General features: G+C 46.4%; 1 protein-coding gene and 1 pseudogene across 5 annotated transcripts in view; both read left to right on the top strand.

The window, feature by feature from the left end:
• The window catches only part of NFASC (neurofascin), a 173,181-nt gene that overhangs the window by 71,190 nt on the left and 88,582 nt on the right, over window positions 1-13,409 (top strand). For all 5 annotated transcript variants that reach the window (XM_039881796.1, XM_039881799.1, XM_039881795.1 and 2 more), the window contains exon 2: window positions 1,953-2,058. In XM_039881796.1, the coding sequence (XP_039737730.1) occupies window positions 1,953-2,058 (106 nt within the window). The remainder of the gene's footprint in view (window positions 1-1,952; window positions 2,059-13,409) is intronic.
• LOC120618016 (uncharacterized) lies at window positions 12,733-12,851 on the top strand (annotated as a pseudogene).

Here is a 13,409-nt window from a genome sequence, read left to right as displayed (position 1 = left end):
AAAATAATGACGTATTTCCCTAACATCCCCAAAAGGTGACTCACGGGTTTTTAAAAAATATTTTTAGGCATTTATAAGATTTAAACATATTTGTTATGTTTCATTCTATTACAGTTATGATCCTCATTGATGCTCAGCTTGACCAGGGATGGCTTCTTCTGGCTGGCTTTTGAGTCCTTTTGTCATGATTCTAGTAATCTTTGACACTTTGTTTGCTTTTTTGGTATGAAGAGATGTTCTGGGCTCACTTTATACATTTGCTTCGTCTGACATTTCTCCAAGGAAGCTTGATTCCTTTGTCGGGGCAGGGGAGTGGTATTTAGAGTTCATAATCTGATTTCTAGGGGTGCTCATTCTTATTAGAGTGATCCCTATTTCGAGGCCTTACAGTGGACAGAGCTAGGAAGGACGTGCGAGCGCGTGTGTTTAAGATAAAACATACGGAGTTCATACCGATACGTACATTTCACAATCGGGGTTACAGAATTTTTGCATGATCTCATCCATCTCATATTTGTATCTTCTTTCAATAAGAAGCTCTTCTTTCTCAGCAACATCAATATTATTACTCATTTGATTTATCCCAAAATACACATATACAAGTCTCATAATAATAATACTGTAGTTCCATCAATAATATGATTATTAAAAACAGTTTAGGATGGGGGAGACGGGATAGTTTTTTTATCCTTAGGCTAGTTCCTTCTAAAGGTATACAAATTACTGTGTTCTGATTTCTCTGTTTAGTTGTGCCAACCAAGTGGACACATAGGCTAGTTTGTTGAATTTTATTTTTCATTTTCGGGATTTCTTTTAAAAATATTAATTGTGCTTTATAATTATGTCAGATACTTGCATTTTCCAAAGCAAATCCCGCAAAACGGATATATACAAAGTCCAGCTTCTCTCCCTCTCCCCTCCACCTCATTCCTCTCCTCCCTATAGGATTTTAAATTTGATTTTATGCTTTACCTTTTGTTGCTTTTTTTAAGAAAAAAATAAGCAAATATATATAACATGTTTGCATTCCATCCCCTTTTTTTTAAAATAAATGATAGCATATTAAACACACTTTTTCCTATATTTTTTTTTCACTTAACAATAATCCTGGTGATTACAGCATAGGCCTATAGGACATATTTCAAATAGATTCCTAGAACTGTGATTTCTAGGTCAAAGAGTAAGTGCATACTTATTTTGACAAATAGTGCCACATTCCCACAAAAGTGGATTTTGCCACTTCTTGCTGGCACATTTTAATGTTAAAGCAAATTATTAAACGAGACATATTATCTATACTGAGAAAGGTTAAATGATTTCCCAAAAGGGCTGGAGCTGGGACCTGAGCATGCAGAATCCTCACGAATGGCCCAGTGGTCTGACTCACTCTATTTCACAGATGATGTAGGGGAGCGATCTACCCTAAATGACATAACAAGCTAGAACTTAAAATCCAAGTCTACTGACACTAAAATTAGATCTCCTTTCAATGTGTTATAGATTTATTTATGGTGAACTTGGTTTGATTATCTGTAGATGGAGAAGAAAAACGTAATAGTTCTTCTAAGTAAGTTAAGGAAATTAATGAGATAATTATGGGTAAATTCTCTCTTGGGTATAGAAGAGATTCTTCGAGATATGGCTTAACTCCTTTAGTTGAGTAGGGAGTCAGCAATTAGATTCTGGTGTCAGGGCACTAATAATGATCTTATGGATGAGAGAGATGATTCCCCTGCTCCCCAAAGTCTAACATGTTTAGGCGCCTTGCAGAATATGTACCACTTCTGCAGAGTGCTTTGAACGAAGATGCACTTATGTTATGCAGAACCTTCCAAATCGGTGTATACAAACATGTCATTTCCCAATGAATGAACAAGCGGCAAACCACAAAGCCTGTTGTTTTTCTCTCCTAGGGTGACCCTGGGTTCTTCTCTGTGTTTGTTTTGTGACAGGTTGATTGACGTATGTGCAGTTTGGAACGCTGGAGTTTTCCTTTCCGCTTCAGACTGGGAGGGAGCCTCCTCTGGTGTTGCAAGGAGGCTGAATGAGGCAGAGACAGTGAGTGGGGCTCGGGCCTGGGGCTTGCGTCTGAGGGGTGAGGACCGGGAAAACTTTGTGCCTCCTGCCCCTTCTTTTTGATGAGGGAAGGTTCTTTGCCTGGCCCCTGGAGTCTTCTGAGGGGACATCTTCCTCCTCCCCAGAGTCGGCCACAGAGCAGGACTTCGAGGCTCTCCTTTGCAAGAGGCTGGCGTTGTGGAAGCGTTTGCTCCTTCACCAGCAGATGCCGTCAGCCAGCTTAGCCTTGCCATTGTCCTGACTGTCCACCTTAACGGAAAACTCAGGAAACAGCTTTGTTTGTGACCCACATCCTCCCTTAGCCTGGCCTCCGCAACCTGAGTGACAGCCCTGGCATATGGGGGGCAGTCTGGGTGGGTCATTGGGCCCTGGCAGATGGACATCTGTACAGGGGGCAGTAAGCAGCCAAGACCAACATCACTGGAGCCACACCTTGTGTCCTGGGTCTGTATTGTTCCATTTTGGGTTAGAAAGAAGTAAGGGCCACAATTTTAAACGAGGAGTAACTGACAATGGATCAATCTTGCAGCCTGGAGGCTGCCGCGCTGGGAGGGTCTGACCTGGACGGAGGCCTGAATGAAGAAGAGTTTCCTTATTCCTGAGTTTGGATATCTCTGCCTCATTGCAGCTTGTCTTTCTCGCTCTAGCTCCCTTTCCAGATGTCTTCTGTTCACCCAGAAAGAGTTAGAGATGGGGCTGGGGGAAAAGGGGTGCAGGGAGGAGGTTAAAAGGTTGGAGCAGAAATGCTGATGACATAGATTTGGGATCTGGACAGAATCCAGCTCTACTTGCTTTGTGACAGTAGGAAAGTTTCTAACTGCTCTAGGCCTGAGGTTTCCAGTGGATATAATGCAGTTAATAATGAACATCTTGTTGTAAAGATTAAACATATAAAGAGGCCTGCCCAGTGCCTGGCATATAGTAGGTGTTCAGTAAATGAAAGTTATTATTATTTATTATAACAGCAGCTCAGATAGACTTGTCTATCAAGGTAGTTTCTGTGTGGGCCCCTGAGGGCCACAACTTGCTTAGAACAGTGTCAGGCTTCAGGGACCACCTGGGAAACCTATCTGACCATAGAGCTTTTTTACCTGATTATTGTCACTGAGTATTGAACTTGAACATGCTGACTGACAGTTATGGGGAGGAGCTCCATTCTTTAGTTTTACTGTATTTGGAGGACTCCGATTGCAAAAGTGGTGTGCCAGGTTAATTTAATGGGCATGTAAAGATATGTAAAACAGCATGGGAACAGATCCACCACCCTCCCTCCCCCTGCCTCCCCCCCCCCCCCCTGCCCCCTCCCCCGCCGTTGTTTGTGACGGAATCAGGAGTTAGTACAGCTTTATGTCACCATGCCCCTTTCCTGGCACTTTTTTCACGTACCCTCCCTAATTTCTCTCCCTATGCCTCCCAAAGCCCCTTCACAGCCCTCTCTGGGCAGAAATACTCTGGTTGCCTAGACAGATCCCTGCTTAAGAAATCGGGGAGCCCCTCCCTTCTGTGATGGCACCAACATCACTGGCTGGCAGCTGGAGTCACACCCTGCTCTGTCCTGCCCAGCACAGAGCAAACCTGTTCAAACTTGTACCTCTGGACACTTTAATCTAATCAGTAATCCTAATGTTGTTCACAGCTTTATTTTTACAGTGTGTTCATTCACATTAATTGCATTGTTTGACTTTTGTGACAATTCTGTGATGTGAGCAAGGCTGGTGTCATCATTCCCATTTGATTGATGAATAAACTGAGTCTCACGAAGTATTTTTCTAAGGTCCACAAAACTAGCAACCGAGGTCACACTAGAACTGAGATGCCCTGCATTGTGGACTGTTTTCCTCGCTGCGACACCACACTGCCTCCTCCCGCCCGAGGCACCCACACATCGTGAGTGGTCAAAGGACTTTAAGATACATAGAGACCTGAAAAAAAAGAAACAGAAAAAGGAATGCAGAGAATACCCGCAATCAGGGACATGTCGCGATCGAGGAAACGAGTTTTGAGAGACAAGGGAGCTGGTCCAGGTTTCTTTAGAGGGTGGTAATTATCAGTTATAATAATCAACATTTTGGGTACCCTATGCACAGGGCACTGTGCTCTGCGTTTCCTATTTATCCTCCTTACACCAGCCCGAAGAAAGAGGGCCATTATTACCCGCATTTTCCTGTTGACAAATACAGGAAGACTAAGGCACGCGCTCAAAGCTCCACATCTAAGCAAATCCAGCCCTTGGATTCCAAACCCACAGTCCAGCCCTGGGACCCACACAGCTGACCATTTCTTTTTGGGCTGCAGTGTGTTTTCAAGTGGCTTGTTCCAGATCTCCCTGGAAACGCTGCATAACCTTCTGAGCAAGCCTCTGGGCAGCTTCCAGATGGGAATCCGATTTTGTCCCTCCATTTCGGAACCCTTACAGGAGGAGGAAGTCCTCCATTTCTCCGTCCTTCTTCCCTCTGGTTCTTCTCCTTTTGTTCCAAGGCCACTGCCATCTGGAGCTGCCCCAGGCATCTGCTCGGGGGCACACTCCTCCTCCTCCTCCCCCTCCTGCCCAGCTAGCACCTTCCCACACTCACACTAATCTCCCCTCCCTCCTCTCCCCACCCCCAGCGCTTCATTTCAGCTCCTGGTCCTCACCAGGCTCTCAGAGTGGACACCTGCCCTCCGACGATGCAAGGCAGAGAAACCACCCAGCTTCCCCAGGTCTTCAATTTCCCAAATGGACCCATTTGGTTAATTGTGCTCACACTCCTAAGCCCCACTGCCTATCCGTGAGAAGCCAGGTCTCTTCTCTCCAGAAACATTATAACAGGCCACCATGGACAACATGGGCTCAGGATGCACAGGATGCACAGCTGTGGGTTGATGGGGGCGGGGCCCTGGAACTACATTAGGAATGGTTTGTATTGCTCCCTAACCCCTGCCTGGGACTTATTCCAGGCCCCTGAAGCATCACCCACACTTGGCTGCCTTCTCCTGTGGGTGCTGAGGTCTAGGTGTGGGACTAGGTGTGGGGACCTGGTGGCAGCAGTAAAAGTTATTTCCCTTCTTTGCTGGTGCTGTCACCTCATTTCCACTGAAGTGACACAATCCCTTTCAGCCTTTCCTGCTGCCCTGTGAAACCCACCTTTTTACTGGAGGCTGGGCTGTTGGGTTTGGGACAGCATGTCATCCTCTGAGTTTCAGTTCCTAACGGGAGCACCACAGACTATAGCAAAGGGAGGCCCTTCTGCATGCTGGTTGCATGCTTGCTGTGGGCATAAGACACAAAGCTCTCCTCTGCGCATCAGTAGCCAACACTGTCTGCTATAAGCGTCCTAGCTGCCAGCACCTTGCACCAGACTCCTAGACAAATGGCGCGTCTTAGAACACAGAAACAACCTCCTCCTGTCTGTTCCACCTCCCCTCCTCCGGGCTCCTGTATTTTCACATCTCCTCCAGCCTGTAGCAGCCTGCCGGATGGGAGTCGGATCCAGATTGATGTCTGTACTGGATATAAATGCAGAGGACTGGAGGGAGGAGAGGAGGAACAGATGCTGTTCCCTCCTGCTGTCTTAGTCTTTTCCTCCCTGTGCCCTCATGTCACATCAGAAAGGAATTTTTAAAATGCAACTGGGGATACACTGTCCTGGGAGTGTTAGCAGCTAGACCAGTGTTGCTAGCAGGATGGAAGTCACCTCTGAAGAACTGACCTGGCTCCCTCTCTGGGACTGACTCTAGTAGGTGCAGATGACATCGTAGGTCACGGATCATTGGTGGGAGAAGCTGGCATGAATAAGGAGTGGAGGTCTCCAGGTTGGTTAAGGGAACCTTGGCAGAGGCAGGAGAGAGGGGAGCCCAGAGCTGCTCGCAGGAGCCTCCCTTTCTCTTTGGCCCAAAGTAAACACCGCTTACGTAGATGACCAACCATATGTTCGCTCTGAGGGTGAATAAGAACTCCTTGGTCTCAGAGCCAGCATATGTTTATTTGCACAGGCATGGTGTATTTTGTAGGTCTACAAAGTAGATTTGTAGATTCAAAAGCCCAGCTTGTCCAAAGCCATGTAGCAGAGCAGCTGTAACTTGAGGGAAAGGAGAATGTCAAGTTTGTGCCAGGTCTTGAGTTAGATTGAATTAACTCAAATTAATTTGTTTAATTAATAATCGCCACAACAACCCTGTAAGAAGTGTATCTATCCCGCTCGAAGACAAGAAAACAGGCTCTAAAAGAGTAAACAAATTGCGGAAGATCACGCAGCAGATAAATGGCTGAGGTGGGATTGAAACTCAGGTGAGTGGCTCCAAGTCCATGCCCTTTTCATGCTCCAGAGGGATTATTCATCACTTCCTCTTGAGGCTACATCTCTGAATCCATGTCTGGTGTGTTCCCCCTGGTCTTGTGGTTTTTTAGCTAGTTCTCTGTTCACCCCTATTGATTAAGCCCAGCCCTGTTCTGCTTTGATATATAGATATGCCACATTTTATTTATCCGTTCATCAGCTTGTGCTCACTCCTCTGAAGGACACAGAGGAGAGGTAGAGGACACTGCCCCCACCCTCAAGAAGTTCGCAGTCTGGTTAAGGGGGAGATCGTCTCTTTCCCCCACACCGAGCTGCTTCTATAGCCTTGCCCTTATTTTTTTTCCCTGCTTGAGCTAAGTCTATGGTTTTCAAAAAAGTCTGTGGTTTACAACCTTGGTCTGTTGAAACCAGGCTTGGAATCCCACAGGGGGCAGAGTAAGCAGCTTACCGTGAGTAACATCACGAGCAGATGGACAGTGGCCTGGACTCCAAATGGACACCCCACTCAAGGAGCCTGGGAACCCACTGGTCAGTGCCTGGGGTGAGGATGCGGCATTTGAAAGAAAGATAGTTGGGAGTTGCACAACTGTCTTTCTTTAGGAAAAATACCAAGGGACAAAAATTGTGGTTTCAGGCTGTTCTTCCTGTAGCATTCTGAAATTCACCACGGAGACATGGACTAGACGTTTTGTGACTTATTCAAGGTGGCATATAGGAACTTAGCCCTAGGTCTTTTTTAAATCGATATTCAGTGTGCTAAAGTAATAAACTCCAAAGCCTAATTCTTCCTTCAACTTTCCATTTCAACTGACAAATTTTTCACTTCCTTTCATAAATCTCATAAATTTTAGCAATCTTTTGTTTGATTCCATTAATAAACGCAGGTAATTAAATTCCTTGAACATTTGAAACTTCCTTTATAAATTTAATTATGCACTTTCCTTTTTGAAGTATCACAATTTTGTAACAAAGTCTTCCGAGTCCTAATGTAATTTTTTTTCTTGTTAATATTTTAAATAACAGCTTTGAGATATAATTCACATACCATACAATTCACCTATTTAAAATATACAACTCACTCAGTGATTTTTAGTATATTCACAGAGTTGAGCACCCATCACTACAATTAATTTTAGAACATTTTATTACCTCCCCCTCCCCACAGAAAACCCCATACCCATTAGCCGTCACCCCCTTCCCCCAACACTGGTCTTCCTCTAGCCCTAGGCGATTACTAAGCTACTTTCTAACTCTATAGATTTACCTGTTCCCCACCTTTTATATTAATGGAACAATACAATATGTGGTCTTTTGAGATGGCTTCTTTCACTTAGCATGATGTTTTTAAGGTTTATACATGTCATAGCATGTATCAGTACTTCATTCTTGTTTTGGCTAAATACTATTCCATTATGTAGATATGCCGCATTTTATTTATCCATTTGGGTTGTTTCCACTTTTTGTTTATTATCGAGTCTGCTCCTAGGAACATTCCTATACAAATTTTCACGTGGACATGTGTTTTTGTTTCCCTTTGGTCTACATGCAGGAGTGGAATTGCGGGTCCTATGATAACTGTGTTTAACCTTTTGAGGAATCCTGGGTCCTTTCGTACTAAATCCCAGCCTCCCTTCCTGGCCTTCGACCTTCAGCCTCCACTTCTCTCCCACCCAGGTCACTCCGTACCCTACTCAAACCTCGGGCCCCGCCCTTGGAGACCTTTCACGTGGGATTATGATCACCCTCCTCCGAGCCGGTTCCCTTTAATGGCAGACCTTGGGGAGACAGCTGCTGCTACGCGGGTGTCTTCCCACTCACTCAGAGAGGAGGTGGGGTGCTTCACAGCCCTCTCTCTCCAGCTGTGAAGAAAGATGTGTGTCTAATTGCTGTGAAACTTTCTCCCTGAGGGTAGGAGACGGGGGCCCAGACGTGAGAAGCTGGGTTTCGTAGGGAGGTGGGCTCCTCTTCTCCTTCTCAGAGGTGGCACAATCCTTCCCTAGGTGGGGGTGGTTTCCTGCTCTTCCTCTCAGGCTGTCTTTTCTGATGTCAGTTTGGATTTTGCTGATGACTTCAAGGTGGAAGGTGCCCGCATACCCTACCTGTTAACTTCTGTTTCCTTTCCAATCTTCTTTGCCCGCTAATCTTTATAAGGAAGGAGACTAGTGACAGCTCCGTTCGTAAGGAGCAGGGCCAGTGAGCGGAGCCTGTAGAGGGAAATTAATAGATATACACAGACTGTTTAAACCAGTCCCTGCACAGCATGATAGATCAGCCGATCGGCAGCTACACTGACTGCATTTGATAGTCTTTTCGTTCTGTTCCTCGTGTGTTTCCTAGTCCTGCCCCTCAGAAGGTGAACAAATAAGCAGTAATAATAAGGAGGAAATGCACAGCCACAAAGAACCTCAGGAAAGTGGCTGGATTGTAGCACTGACAATGTCCTTCCCAGTGTGCCCAGCGACTGCTGGCCTGTACGGTGGGCTGTCAGCAGGGCCAGGCTGCAGGCCAGGCCACCTGTATACTTTAAGCTTCCTTGCTATGCCAGGATAAGATGCGCCAGGCTCCAGCTGGCCTGGGGTCAAAGAGACGGACTGATGCAGCAACCCCACTTCCTCCATATATCAGGCTATACATCCAAGGACGTGCATCGCAGTTGTAACGCGGAAATAATAAAGAAAACAACCTAAAGGTCCGCTACAAGTAGACAGCTGAAGGCTCTGTGGTAGACCCACAAAATGCAGTTATGAAAAAGAACACAGCAGGTCCCCGTGTCCAAGCTCTATGGCTTAATGACTCCCTCAGTTATGCAGAGGCAGCCAGAGGCGTGCACCTCCCACCCTAGAAGTGGCTGACCTTTATCGGTGGGTGCAGCCTTTGTGTGGGGCCTCAGCCCGTCTGGTGGCTTGAGTACGCCCTGTGAGGGCTTCGTGCCCCTAGAGACCCTGGTATGAATACTACATTATTCATGGTGGTCACCTCAACAGAAAGGTCTCTTCCCTTTTCTTCTTTCCCGTCTCCTCCCTCCCTTGCCCCCAACTTAATAAATAGCCAAGGGGTTCAGGTTTCAACCTGTAGATTAGTTCTGGGTTTTGAGCAGGAAACAGCTGTTTTCAGCCAAATCCCTAATCCTAAACCCAGGTGTTCGCCTCCCCAGGTGGGAATCGGGGCCACCTGATACCCTTGTTTCCCCACAGACACACTCCTGCTGAGACCCTCTGGCCTCTGAACTTAGCTGAGGCAGGGAGAGGAGGGGACTGGCCTGCCGGGTGCCCCTGCCACTGCCACCAAGCAGATCACTATCAGTGGTTAAACACACAGCCCCTTACTCCTCCCAGATCTCTACCCCTGACAATGAAAGGGAGCCAAGCATGAAATACAGCCACAGAACAGATGGAGACCACCCCCTTCCAACCCTGAGAAGGGAGGAGGGGGAAGGGGAAGTTGAATCACACATACGAGGTTTCCTTGGCTATTAGAGAATCCTAGAAGACAACTGGTTCCACCCCACACAGGAGAGGAGCTGAGTCTGTCTCCTGGGCACGGAGAGAGGCAGAGATCTAGAAGCAGGCTGGTAAGTGCTTCTTAGGCTGTCAAGTCTTTGTGTCCCGGAGGCTGTGGTGTAGTTACAGCCCTTCAAAAGGGGAGGAGGGAGGATCATGCAGGCAGACTTTCTCAAAGATGCTAAGTGAGGCATTCGGACATTTCATGGGGGTGAAGGGGAGATGTAGGAAGATGCAGGTGCTCTCAGAGGAGGAAGCCAGGGAGCTCCCTGCTGCTTCCCCTACTAGTCTTGTCTTCTTCCAGAGATCCTCCTGTCTTTCTCCTCCTTGCTTGGCACTCTGTCTCTTTAGGACAGGCTGATAATCATCAATAGGGGGCATTTGAGTTTCCTAGGCAACCTACTTGCCTGGCCTTCAGATGCCTGAGAGTGGAGGGAGCAGAGCAGGCTCGGGCCAGCATCTGTTCCATGGTTCCCTCCTTGGCACGAGAGAGATGGAAGGGAGGTGGTAGGGGCGAGGGGGGAGGTCAGAGGGCAAGAGAGGAGGTGGGGAAGAGAGTCCCCACTGTAGTGCCTAGGACAATCCCTCTGCTGACGGTGGGGTTCAGAATCCAGGGCAGCTAAGCCGAAGCCCTCATGATGAAGATGTGTGAAGGGCTGGGAACCAAGGTGATGGCAGTTCTGGCGTTAGCACCTAGAGCAGCTGAATCCCTGAATTCTGAGAGTCTGCCTTCGGGATGAATAAAACTGGGTGGCCCTGACTGAGGTCAGATAGGAAGCTCTGAGAGGGAGTGGGGTAAAGATCTCAAAAAAAGGAGACAAGAATGTCTGCTAAGCAGACAGATAGGTCTGCTTCAGAGGCTGCTAAGTAGATATTGTTTAGGTTATTGCTCTTATTTTTTATTATTCAGGTTTGTAACAGCAGTTTTATCACCTATGATATTAACCAGTGATTTATAATATGTTATACCGATTCACTGATGGGATAAATATCTCCCAGTAATAGGAAGTGTCTGATAAGATGGCTGTTCACTCATCCCATGAATATTTACTGCACTGTCTCACTGCAGAGGGAGACAAGACATGCACTCTGAGCTCAAAAAGTTCAAAGTATGAGGCAGGAGGCAGACGTGGGAATAACTAATCCATTTCCCACAAGAGGAGGAATTGGCCGCTGGAACAGAGCGTGTTGGCGTGCTGGGGGCACCGTGGGAAAGCAGGGTCGATAACAGGGAGGGGTCGCCACTGAGGATCTTGTGGAAGAAGGGAATTTGCCCTGTAGAGAAGGAAAGGAATAGCATTTTCAGCCTAGGCATAGTGAGAGCGAAGATAGCCAAAGAGGCAGCGAGCACCTGGCCTGTTTGGGGAGGGGTGTGAGGCTCAGCTGGACTGGAAACATGGGTGCAGATGCTGCAGGAGACGGGGCTGCACCGGGTGCGAGCCAGGTCACAGAGCACTACGCAGAGCCTGTGATTCTGCCTCTTAGGCCAGCTTCTTTTTCTGCCAAGACAAATATGATAGAGGATGGCCACACACAGAATACACACTGCTCTTTATTCTTCAAGAAAGAAAACAGAAAGGGAGAATGCAATTATAATCATGCTAACCTGGGCCACTCTGATTTATACTTATGTATAAATCATTTGCAACTGTTAATTGGTTTGTATTGGGAACAATTACTTGAGAAATGCCTTACATCTCAGTCCTGGGTTCCTGCTAGGAGGGCTGGCCTGCCTGTCTGCATGGAGCCCTCCTGCCAGTGCAGGCTGCTCAGGCTCTTCAGATCACACGCCTGGCCCTTCCCCACTTCTTATTTTGATGTGCTTCCATTTCTCCTTTTGTTTCAGCTCCTCTCTCTGATTTCTGAACAGGTTGCTTCCAGGCAGCTATGATAATAAGCCCTGCTACGTTTTTTTGTGTGTTTTGTTTTCGTCTTTTAATCTAATGCAGAATGGCTGAGTCTCGTGTTGGCTCTTTGGGCTTTTATTATCTCTATTCCCCCACAGTATCCCATGACAGTGATGTGTGAATGTATTCCTTCGTTGGTTCTTGTAGTACTATTCCAGTCATTTGGTAGTTTATTCTAAGAACTAATTGCTGGCACGTGGTCTCATAGCACTAATCTGTTGGTGTGTCCTTAGGCATTAATTCAGGAGCATAGCCTCCGAGGACCTGCAGAGCTGTTTTGTTCATGGCTCTGGGCATTTCGAACTGGACATGTTCAGTTCCAAGCTCAGGATCTCCCTACACCCTAACCACTATCAGATTCAGTCCCCTTTCTGTATTTTTATGCTAATTATTAGCATCATCTTAATTCACTTTCCTAACCTAGAAGCCTTAATGCCATCTTACTCATCATCCACTACCAGTCAGTCATCAGATCCTGTTGATTCTAATCCAGAAACTATCCTCAAATCCCAAGGCAGCCTTGGAGACTGTTAAGCCATCTCTCTCACACACACTCTCTCACACCCTGTGCAGGGGCACCTGTGGAATCTGGAATCTGGGAGAAAGCGAATCGAGTGACAGGGAGACAGAGACGTGGTCACCCCTGCACTTGGCTCCCAAAGCAGGAGGATGCTTATAGGGCAGGAGCGGCCTGTGAATAAGTACCACACCAGCCACCCAGTGGGCAGATCACAGGCCCCCTCTTGGATTTGGGTTTACCCACTACTCCGAGAAATATAAAAGTCTTGCAGGTAGTACAGTCACTTGGGCTCATCAGGAAGGAATGCAATAAAAATAGTAAAAACAGTTACATTTGTATCATGCTTCGTGTTCCTGTGCATTATCTATTTGCTCTCACAACCACCATCTGAAACAGGCAAAGCAAGAATGTTTATTTCCTTTTTTTGAGATTTTTTTTTAAAAAGGCTTGGAATCTACAGCCATGCGACCCTGAACAAGCCCGATTCCGTCTGATCTTGGAAGGTAAGCAGGGTCAGGCCTGGTTAGTACTTGGATGGGAGACCACCCAGGAAGACCAGGTGCTGTAGGCGTAAAAAGTAAAAAAAAAAAAAAAAAAAAAAATAAGAGATTATAAGCTGACAAGGTCCCTGCAATCTGTGAGGTCAACCAAGGGTTGCTTCACCAAATAAACAAACAAACAAACAAACAAATAAATAAAATAGGCTTGGAAAACAAATAATTTACAAAAATTAAGTGGCAGGATTGAAACCTTTACTTGTATCTTCCATTCTATAGCTATCCCCTGCCAGGAACCATGCCTGGCACAAAAATGATCAGGTCCTGGTCTGAGCCCCAAGGATTCCATGAGCAGGGAGAAAGTTTAAGCCAGTGGTAAGCAAACTAAGCCACTTCTGGGCCACTGTCTGCTTTGTAAATAAAGATTTATTGGAATGTTGTCAGGCCTGTTCATTCACTTATTGTCCATAGCTGGTCTCACTCTACAATGGTAAAGTTCAATAGTTGTCACAGACTGTATGTCTCACAAGGCCTAAAATATTTACTATCTAGACCTTTATAGAAAATGTCTCCAACCCTTAGTTTAAACATATGGTTTTACCCCAGTGTGCTGAGTGCTTTAAGTTTAGAGC

The sequence above is a fragment of the Pteropus medius genome, unplaced genomic scaffold (genome assembly GCF_902729225.1).
Source record: "Pteropus medius unplaced genomic scaffold, Ma_sr-lr_union100, whole genome shotgun sequence".
Classification (NCBI taxonomy): Eukaryota; Metazoa; Chordata; class Mammalia; order Chiroptera; family Pteropodidae; genus Pteropus; species Pteropus medius.
The sequence above is the reverse complement of the archived record's forward strand: the minus strand, read 5'-3'. Positions and strand labels throughout refer to the sequence as shown.